An 11,499-nucleotide genomic window follows, 5' to 3' on the forward strand; every position below is an offset into this window, starting at 1 on the left:
CAAGAGGCACAAATGCACCGACTGATGTAATTGGGAGAGAATACCCCCCCGTGGTTGGGGACCACTGGTGTATTGGACCCTGCCCTCCACCAAAAAAAAGTATTCTAGAATGTGAACGCAACATGTTGTGTCTAATCTTGTCAGGTTATGGGGAGTGTGGAACAATCCAAAGCCCTAATAAAGTTTAGAGCAGAAAATGAGGAGCAGTTCACCAAGAACTACAAAGCAACTCTGGGAGTGAGTAGCCTTACCTGCTGTTTTAACAATCCCATTCTGATCATGCATTTACCCATCCTAATGTTCATCACTGTAGGACAGCAGTCAAAGAGCTTGGCCTTACAGGGAAAATCACTGGCCGCAAAATTGCTGCCACAGGCAGCAAAAAAAGCAGGAGCCGAGTCCATTTTCCACCACTGTACCTCCACCAACACTGATGCCATCCACAGCAGCACGCCTTCTGTCCTTCAACACCAGCTGTTCAAGCCCTCCTCACCCCATCTCCCAGAAAGAGGGCAAGAAGAAACAATAATGGACTTCTTAAATTTCTTCAAACGAGAGTCGTAGAAGGAGCAAAAAAGGCACAAGGAAAATGAAGCCACAACTGAGAGGTCCCTCTGCCTGTTTACAAAGCTTGAAAAAAAGCAGTGAGAGCTGCTTGTGTTTACCTTTTAATGTACAATCAGTTTCAGCTTGTTTGGATGATTTTTGTTTTTTCCCAGTTTATTTGAAATACTGTTCCATATTTGTTATATAGTTTATGTTATACTTTTGTAAAATGTGAGTTCAGCTTCCCAAATACAAATATTTTTATAAATCAAATTGCTTGGTTGTTGTTTTTTGACTAAGTATCACCAATTCATACAGTATGACACATTATAAAACGAACTACAAAGCTTTTGCACATAATATAGAACTTTAATATAATGTATTAAAAATATAACAGCGCAACAATATAGACCATAAATAGTAATTATATACAAATTCTCATAACACATATCAAATATGTGCCTGAACTTCCCTATTTACAGGATTTGCCTGCATGGTTATTGAATATAAACCTTTATAATTTAAATAGTCTGTAGGCGCTGCCTTGCTGGGGCGGTCTGGAACAAAGGGGGTGGGGCGGCTAAGCAGGATGCACAAATTTAAGAGTAAGTGACAGTCATTCTCCCCACATGTCCGTCACAATTTGTTGATCGTGGAGATATTTGATAGACAAAAACTTAAAATATACTAGATGCTTATATCTGAAAATCCCGACCAGAAGAAGTCGGTAATTGTCCGATCAGGGTAGTAACAAACATTCCAAGGTGCAAAGTGAGGAAAAAGCAGAGCGCTGTGCTGATCTCATGGACACGTCAACCATAAACCAACCTTAAGCTGCTACTTATACCAGCAGCAAAGACAGAGACTCTCCCAGCTGACAGGCTATTATGCTACTACGTAGCTTGCTTTTCCAGGTAACGGCCTGCAGAACCTCTAAAGACTAACAATAATAGACAGCCTGCTGCCTCTGAAAGTTTTGACGCTCACTATTCTACATATGACAGCTTATTAAATATTTATATCAGAAGAGTATACCAGATGAACCAGTATGGTGGCCGCATCTAAAAGATATGATAACAAATTAACATGATTTAAGTGGCATAATCTTTTGGTGTAGTTTCTCTGGTTAAGGTCTTCAGATTATAGTTGAGGTAAATTGTTACCATATAAACTAACTTGAACAGCTTTTAAGTTTTTTTATTCGTGTGAGTCTTTCTGTGACAAGCCAAATTACTGCTGTTTCTAAAAGATTTATCGCACAAATCACAAAGATAAGGCCTCTCATTTGCGTGAGTTTTAAGGTGACAATTCAAAACGTGACTTCGTGTGAAAGATTTCCCGCACAGCCGACAGGTAAACGGCCTGTTTTCTATGTGAGTTTTCTTGTGACTAGCCAAATTACTGGAGTCTGTAAATGATTTATCACACAAGTCACAAGGATAAGGCTTTTCACCGGTGTGAATCCTGTAATGAAGAACTAGATTAGCCCTCCTTTTAAAAGCTTTATCACACAGGTCACAGCAATAAGGTTTCTCGCCTGTGTGAGTTTTAAGGTGATAGGTCAAATTTTGACTTTGTTGAAATGATTTGTTGCAGAAGTCACAGGAATAGGGTTTCTCCCCAGTGTGAGTCCTGAGGTGGCGCACCAGGTTAGTCCTGGTTATAAAAGATTTATCGCACACGTCACAAGAATAAGGCTTGTTACCTGTGTGGATTCTCATGTGAGCGGGCAAATAGTTACGCGACATAAAACATTTACCACATATTTCACATGAAACAGAACCTGCTTTGGGTTGTTTGACCTTGAAATCGTCCACTTTAGGCCTTTTGTCTTTGGAGTTCTGATTGGTCATCTGTGGATGAAGATCTTCATCTCTACTTGAACCCAACCCTTTCTGGTCGCCTCCCTGTTGATGCTGGTTCTCAGCTTCAGTGAATTCCCCCGTCAGGATGCGGTTAGGGTTTGGTTTGGGCTCACAGTCGTCTTTTTTTTCCTCAGAAAGTGTCACCATAACGCTGTCGGTCTCCTGCTTCACTGCAAGCTGATCTTCATCCTGATCTCTGCAGTGATCCTCCTCTTCGTCTTTGAACTTCGCAGGCACTTCTTGTTCCTCTTTCGTTTCTAATTCCTTCTTTATCTCAGTCATCTGATCCGGTTCTGGTCCATTATGAAATATTTCCCTATAAGCAGGAGGTCCCATCGAGGCATTTGTCTCCTGCTTCATTAGGAGCTGTCCTTCATCCTGTAGGATCCACAGATCAACATGTTCTGGTCCAAATGGTTGAGCTTCTGGTTCGTCTTTTGGCTCATTCCTCTGCTGTGGTTCTGGTTCTTCCGGTGCCTCTTCTATTCCTGTAATGTTTGGCGTCTTGTAGTCGAGAATAGAGTTCCTCTCCTCAGGGATTAGAAGATGGTCTAGTATCTCCCAGGTGGTGACAGACATGGCTCTGTGGAAGGTCTGGGAAATGAAGAACAGGAGAACATTGATACGGTGAACAGATGGGGTTCTGTTTATCTGCTGTGAAGACCAACACACACATGCAGCAAGTTTTTGGTCAGCAGGTCTCACTGATGCTTCCATTGTCAATGGAACCAAAATGATGTGAAGCTGAGAACTTTCCATGTTTCATGCAGTCATTCTTAGAAACATTAATAAGTGTTTTCAGCCATGAAGGTTATTTAATCTAGAGATTGACTGATACAGTTTTTTGTAAAGCAGATTATTTTGATAGTAAGTTAATCGATCCCTGATATCCATTGCCAATTTTGGCAATATTTTTTTCAGATACATATGATAATAAAAGTTATGGAGCAGCTGAACTGAAACTGAATTTCCATTGTGGGATTAATACAGTTTCTCCTAACTGGAAGTTTGTTATACAAGTCTCAATTTCATAAACATTTTTTAACAAATCTAATCAAACACTAAAGAGGGAATTTTTAAAAAGAGGGATTGGTAATACTTTGTGTGGAAAAGAAGTTGCACGGTGACAATCCAGGTGGGGTCCTCGCCAGCGTAATGCTGGAGCATAACGAGCCTCTAAGCTACACTGACATCGAGTCCCTTTGACATCTGGGCTTCATGTCCAGCGGAGTTCAACAAATATGCTAGTGAGGTTGTGACTCTTAAAGGTACATTGGAATTATGCGGATATGCTAACTTGTAATTCAGGCGTTTCTAAATATATTTCCTCATTATTGCTCAGAAACATGAAGGAAACCCTGTGAAAACGGGAACCCAGCTCACCGAGGCAGGCGGAACCATTGATGCGACAGGATATGCAGCCTGTGCTGCATTATTACTGTTGTTTTTACATATTAATTAAAGATTTTGTTGAACTTTTATAGAACCAAACTTTCAGAATAAATATTTCCACATGATCATGCTAGCTATGTTAACTTACCTTAAGGCTTACCATTTAGTACCAGAACTATTTTCAACAAATCGGCCTTTAGTGGCAGTGTAGGGCCCTATAAAATCTGTTTTATTTTTTCCCCAATTCCATTAAATTTTTTCCCAAATTCCATTTTTTTCCGTTTTAATTTTTGAAAATTCAGTTTTTTCCATTTTATATATGTATTTTTGCATTTCCAATCAATGGAATGTTGACAAAACTTGCAAAACAATAGTTCACCTGACACGTAAAAGTCACGAGGAAACTGCTCGGCTCTGTACTCAGGGCTTAGCTCCATGTTTCTCAACTTTTTCGCCAAAAGCGGAGCTGTGGAGAGCCATTTTTTTCAATGTTTTGATGGGGGAGGGTGAGCGGAAATGACGGAGCGAGAGGGGTTGTGTCGCCCAGATTTGCGTCCCCCGGTGTGCATTTCTCACCGACGTACGTTCTTCTCCCACACAAAGACAGAATTTCATTTCAAATGTAGAAATTCTGTGTTTACACTAGATTCCGCGTTAATTTGCCAATTCCACGATTCCGTGATCGCGGAAAATTATAGGGCCCTAGCAGTGGGAACAGCTCACTGACTTGTGTCTACCTGGGTCAGAGGACTGGGCAAGCGACCCGTGTTAAAGTCGCCTGCACAGCACTTTATGTAGAGCTTCTATAGTGTAAAAACTATTTTAGATTTCAATTTTGACAAAAATCATGGAACATGCAAGAAGCTTGTCGACCACTTTTCCCATTGCTGGAAAAAAGAGAAACTTGTCATTCTCTGTGTTTTCCTTGATATTCAAGCAGACATACTCATGATACAATTCCTTCATAATATCGTAATCAAAAAATAGTCCATAATAATTGCAAGCGCACTTTTTCATCAAATCTTGCAGCACTAGTGGGGTCCTTCAAATAGGGCTGTCGCGGTTGAGGAATTCCCCCTGTGATTATTCAAGGAGGCCAAATATTGCAATATGGGTATATCTTTTTTCTTTATTCTAATCTATTTCGCAAATTTGTTTGTATATTGTTAAATTACCAACTACATGGCAAAATTAAATTTTGAAATGGGGCCCTTAAACATTAAAAAAAAGGTTATAAAAAGACATGGCAATTTTATAACACTTTATTGAACGCAGATCAAAGGGCAGTAATGGCACAGATATGCCTCATTTCTCCGACTGAACTTAACAAAAACTAAATTCAGAAGAAGGCTGAACTTTTAAAGGCAAATTTGACTGCAGCATCTTTAATAAAAAAAAAAACAAGTACCCGTTTTGTTGTGTTTTTAACTTAAGTGCGCCTATACAAAATTAAATGTAACAGGCACTATAATTCTTCATTCTCACACAAACAAATGAGGGTGATTTAAAGCTCAGCCATGTCCTTGTTGTGGACGAGGAAAATCAGCACGTTAACCTTATGTGGTTCAAGAGGATCTGAGAGGGGTGACAACATTTCCAGCGACACTAAAAACCCTCTCTGACGGTGCGCTCGTTGGAGGAGCGACCAGAATGCAGGTTTCTCCACAGTGGAAAATGGCACCATCTCTTCAACCAGGTACAGTGTAACAGCAGCTGTTAGGTGTTTATGTCTGTCACTGTCTCTGCTGTACTTAGCGACTCGAGCAAAGGCTTCGCTGACTCCAAGCTGTCGACTGGCACCGACAAGAGCCGCCGCGCGACTCTGTGTGGCAGAAGGGCGTAACAGCTGGGTGGTAGTTCGCTAAACGAGCCCCTAAATTCGTTGTTTCCACGTTTTACTTGAACCGTTTTGCTGCAGATTTTACAAATTGCTTCATTTAAATTGTTCGGCTCCCCCTTTTCATTTGGCTGAAAACCGAAATGCTCCCAAAGGGACGAAGTAACATTTGGTTTTGATACCAGTGCAGCTGCCATTGTATCCTTCTCAACTGTTGTCCCAAGATGCAGTGATGGCAGTGGCTTCTTAATATCGCGATATGTAATTCGTGCGGTTACCGTGACAGCCCTAACTTCAAAGACTATGTCTCAGACATCAATTCGATCGGTTTGAGTCTTAAGCCACACATCATCTCCAAGTTTCACATCCCTATAATAACAGCACTCAAAGGCTACCTTCAAACTGCAGGCCTTGATGCTTAACTCCGATTCTTTTGTGTGGTAGTTCACATTTCCAAATAAATGCATGCATTGTATGTGATCTCCTGCAGCCCTGGATGATAAACTGCATATACACCGTTCAGACTTTTAGCTGGGAATATTTCATAGGGTCTACAGCTTGGTGTCACATCTTTAGGCTTTGCGGAGTGTAGGGGGTCCGGGGTATCCTTCTCCAGAAAATTTTGAAATTTAGACTCTCTGAAAAACTATTTCCTGCATTTTGAGGTGGAATGCAGCCAACTTGTTGTCTTTATTACAACACTACTTTGTCCTGATAATGGAAGGTATGTGTGCTTGAACAGAGGTGGAAATTCCATAAGGTAGACATGAGTTAATTTTTAGGTGCAATATTATGTTCCATAGGGTAATTCAAACAATCAAAGTGTAATTCTACATTCACACCACGCCTTGCACAGGAAAAAAGCATCTACTGCTTCATTTTTTATGCTTTTACACATTAAGGCTAGACGGGTGAAGTGCGTCCTGAAAAGTGTGTACTGATGCTTCTGCTGCTCCTTTGTTCAATGGCAAAGACTGGCTTTGCTATATATACTGTCATAAGTGGGTCAAAAGTAGTTTTATTATGAAAAAAAAATTATCTGGTTAGCCAGTTCATCAAGATCTCGATCCTGCCTTAATATAATACTTCGCTGTCGGAGCCGCTCAGACCCCCACATACCTGCTATGCGCTCACACTGGGAATCCAGCGACCGTTACCTCAGGTCCGGTCGCCTCTCTATAAGCTTTCCCTGCTGGTTCCATTGACAACAGTGCTGATGCAGAGCGCTATGATCGCTCCTCTGAAACTGTTTAATAACAACCAAATTAACTTAAAAGGTCAAAACCTGCTGGCAAAATATGTTCACTTTTATTATTCTGGTGCCTGCAGTTTTTACCACATACCTGAAAAACGCTAACATCTACTTCCAGGCGCTAAGAACGGGCATATGCGGTATGTGGGGGTCCAAGCGGCTCCGACACAAACAGTAACCTGGATGAACTGACTGCACAGACAATGTTTTCAGGTGGACTTTCACGCATAAAAATATTTTAAAAATACCTCTTACCCACTGATCACAGAAAATATAGCAAAGACGCTCTCCATTGGGAGTGAGACTCACCCATTTCACACACTCTCACTCCATATTCCCAATTTCTCACACTAAAAGATAACAGACATTACAACTTAACTCCATTACACTTATGTATAAAAATATCATGGTGATAAAAAACCAGTCCGCATTTTTAATACAACCTTATTGCTAAGCAGTGTTAGTTTCATCAACCATAAAGATGACGAAAATATTTCGTTAACGCCCCTTTTTCCCGTGACGATGACGACATAACGCACAAAAATTGTTTCCAGAAAATAAAAATATGACCAAAATAAAAAATTATTTTCGTCAACGAGACTAAAACCAGACAAAATTTACGATCCACTGACGAAAGGATATGAAGAAATGTAATTGTTTATAATTAATTTGTAATTGTTAATATAAGTGTTTCTTGAGCTTCATAGAAGATTACGCGTTGTTGCTGTTTGTCCCTACATGGCGCCTGTCCCCACGGTGGCTTGCAGCGCTCAGTCAGTGCTAGGAGAGGGCTCATACTCATAGCTCAACTTCGCAGTCATTGCAGATACCGGTGTGTGGTTTGTTAAACAACGCATGCATGTATGGAACCATTTCTAAAATTTGACTAAGACTAAAATTGATTTTCATCATTCAGACTAATACTAAAACTAAATCGGGAAGGCACTGACTAAATATGACTAAGACTAAAATGGATTTTTGTCATGGGCACGGATTGATAAACTGAGCGAACGGTTTTCCAATCCATTTGCGCAGGTTAAGAAACTGTGCTCTCGGTTTATTGATCCGTGCACGCAGATCAATAAACTGTGTGTCCTGCTTTGCATTCCGTACGCACACAGCTGCTCCGGAACCTTTAGAGTTCGATGCATGGGTCGCACCTACAAGGTAAGTTTAGTCAATTATTTGTTATGTATATATAAACATATAGACTTAGTGCAGTGCAATGTGTTAATGAGCATGCTTAAGAGCATGAACTTGCATCGAACTCTGAAGGTGCTGGAGCAGCTGTGTGATTGATCCTAGCGCACGGATCAATAAACCGAGAGCCCAGTTTCTTAATCTGCGTGCACGGATTGGAAAACCGTGCTCTCAGTTTATTCATTCATGCTCCACGGATTTCCACCGGCTTTTTTTTTTTACCCTGACATAGGGTGACCAAACATCCGTATTTCCCGGGACATATCCGTATTTCACGTCCTGTCCCGGGCGTCCCGGGTTTTTTTTAGAAAGTGAGGAAATGTCCTGATTTTTTAAATTACCGTAATTTAAATTTACAGGCACTAGGGCACTGCGCACGATGCTGCGTGTAACGTAATCCCTGAGCCGCGTCAGTGCGGGCAGCCCTGTTCTTAATCAGAATATAGACGGCAACAACATGCAAAAGCGCAAATGTATGTTTACCGACGATTTACAAAAGAGTTTCCCCGCTTTCAGACCGGGTCGACACAAATGGGAGGCCTTGTGCACAGTGTGCAAAGCAGGCACAGATGTCTCGGTGTCCAATGGAGGTTCAAGAAATCTGAAAAGCCACCTGGACTCCGGAAGTAAAAATAGTCTATTGATATGTTTGTTCGTTTTTGGTACATTTTGAATAATTTTTGCTACACAAGAGGTATTTTTTGTTAATTCTTAAATTTGTTAATTTATTTTTTCCAATAGCCTACAGAACAGACATTATTTCGTTCATTACTGAGGCTGAGTATCATCTGTTATTGGGAGTTGAGAGTTATTGTTAACTTTTATTGTTAAGTGAGGGATGTTTAGATGAGACATTATTTCTTTCATTGTGATTTTCATTCATTACAGCAATTGTTAAGCATTTTTAATAAATACATTTTGAATAAAATTATCATTTGTTATTGCTTTTGACTTATATTGAAAAACATTTTTAATAAATCAACTGTAAATATCATGTTATTGTAGGATTACGTAGGTCTATGTTAAGTGAGTGCATGCCACAGACATCGCTATGCATGAGAACAGAGATCCCCCCCGCTCCAAGGTGTCCTGGTTTTCCCAAATGAAAATATTGTCACCCTACCTGACACCCAGAGGGCTCCGTACTTTTCAAAAGATCAGCCACCATAGAAAAGACCAACCACATACAGAGAGGATGTGCAGAACAACTCAGTTATCCATAATTCATAGAGAAGAAACCACAGGGATGTTCTCATTTTAACAATACTTTTCTTATTAATATATCCTTATTTTGGTCCATTGAATATATTAATTTTATTTCCATCACATTTTCCAAATGAAACATCCAGAAAAGTGCCGTCTTGTGTCATGGTGATTTTTTATAGAATCTACAGCCTCCTAGAAGGTCTCAATTGTTTAGCTGTTTTGTCAATTGTAAGAAAAACTAATAACATAATGAATGAAGCTTTTTAAACTTTAGCCTATTAGCAAATATTCATACACAGTGAAGTTTGCATGGGATTCGATTGCACTGGTTCCTGTATTAGTGCCAGTAATCCAGTGATAACTTATTAGTTTCCCATTGTTTATTTTACTTAAACTGCAGAGAATAATTAATAAACAAAGTTGAGAAATTCTTAGTTTACAGTATGTTTAATATGCAAGGATTTCAGTAGGGCCCATTCTTCTTTACTTCAATTCTCAAAAAATCACTAGAATATAGAAAATAATATATATTGTGAGAAAAACTTTCCACATAACTACAGATCAATTATTGTTACTCAGTAATATTTATTGTGCTTTAAAAAAACTCACATTCTGACACTTTGTTTCAGTTAAATCCTCTGAAAACCTCCAACCTATAGCTGCACCTGTCCTCTTAATCTTTTGATCGAATCCTGAGTTCAAACTATTTCAAAATCTCACCCCAAGGTTAAAAGTTGCATTTTGATGTATGTGTGCCCATCAGTGCCGCCACTCCCCTTTCAGTTGCTCGTTTATTCAGACCACCGTGTGGTTCACTAACCTGCAGCTGATGTCCAGCAGTCAGAGCTGGTGCTCAATCTCTTCCTCTAGTCGATGTTTTTTTAATATTTCTGCAGCAGAAGGTTTTCTGTCTCTGGTGTTTCTGCAGAATCAGAAACATTCAGCTCACAGAGACAGAGTCCTTTACTAGACGACGAGAAAACAAGAGGAAACGCAGAAGCTAGCGCTGCTAGCGCCTCCTCCTTGTTTACTTCCGCCAGATGTCTCATTCTAAGCTCACCGTCAGAAACAGTAGCGGTGCTTTAAGTTCCGCCTCCAGCTCACTGATCTCTATTATTATTCACTACTGCGTTGCTGATTGCCCGTTGGTTGTATGGGGTTCAAGTGAAGCCAGCGGCCGCCATATTGGTACTCCCTAGTTAGACCGGTCGCAGTATAAACAAAGCGCGCGCTACAGCATCGAAAAAAGATGATGTTCTCATTTTCAGGGCGACTTAAGACGTTTAAAATAAGGATATATTCACCACTTTGACACACTTGCTGTTTCGTAGAATAAGTAGGTAACTTTAACTTATGAGGAAAAAAAATAGGCACATCCAGTTTGAAGTCAATGAAGTCTCTTAATCGTGTAATATAACATATTATACAAATCCATCACAATAAAATTAATGTGTAGCACAATAATACAGATAAATTGATGAAGTACATGTAATAAACATGTATTTATTACATTGTTACGGTAATTACATCTTATATGTCTGATAATGCATGCTATAAAACTAACTCTTCCTCACCCATCGCGGGTGGTCTCTCCTCTTTTTTCCTCCAAGCTCAGGTCCTCTACCAGAGGCCTGGGAGCTTGAGGGTTCTGCGCAGTATCTTTGCTGTTCCTAGAACTGCACTCTTCTGGACCGAGATGTCTGATGTATTTCCAGGGATCTGCTGCAATACATCTTCAAGTTAGGGGGTCACTGTTCTGAGGGCCCCAATGACCACAGGCATCAGGGTTTCTCCAGCTCTTCTCTGAGCCCCTGGTATTTCTCTAGTTTTTCATGTTCGTTTTTCCTGATGTTGCAGTCACTTGGTATTGCTATGTCAACCACAACCACTTTACTCTCCTTTTTGCCCACCACCACAATGTCCTGTTGGTTTGCCATTACCATTCAGTCCATTTTTATCTGGAAGTCCCACAGGATCTTGGCTTGATCATTCTCTACCATCTTTGGAGGTGTTTCCCACTTTGACATCTGTGCAGCCCAAACTCTGCACAGATGTTCCTGTGCACTATTCCAGCCACTTGGTTATGGCGCTCCATGAAAGCTTTCCCGGCCTCTTACAACCTGCAGTTACTGTATGTGCTGGATTGTCTCAGGGGCCTCATATTATATATATATATATATATATATATATATATATATACA

General features: G+C 40.2%; 1 protein-coding gene across 1 annotated transcript; it reads right to left on the reverse strand.

Annotated features, from left to right (window-relative positions):
* Positions 1–54: 54 nt before the first annotated feature.
* znf253 (zinc finger protein 253) lies at positions 55–10,340 on the reverse strand. Its single transcript, XM_015391315.1, has 2 exons — positions 10,119–10,340; positions 55–3,005 (listed from the first exon to the last, which is right to left on the reverse strand). Exon 2 carries the CDS (start codon positions 2,988–2,990, stop codon positions 1,734–1,736), a length of 1,257 nt encoding a protein of 418 aa, XP_015246801.1. The 5' UTR covers positions 2,991–3,005; positions 10,119–10,340; the 3' UTR covers positions 55–1,733.
* Between the last annotated feature and the right edge of the window lie 1,159 nt (positions 10,341–11,499).

Source organism: Cyprinodon variegatus, unplaced genomic scaffold, assembly GCF_000732505.1.
Source record: "Cyprinodon variegatus isolate N-32 unplaced genomic scaffold, C_variegatus-1.0 Scaffold535, whole genome shotgun sequence".
Lineage (NCBI taxonomy): Eukaryota > Metazoa > Chordata > Actinopteri > Cyprinodontiformes > Cyprinodontidae > Cyprinodon > Cyprinodon variegatus.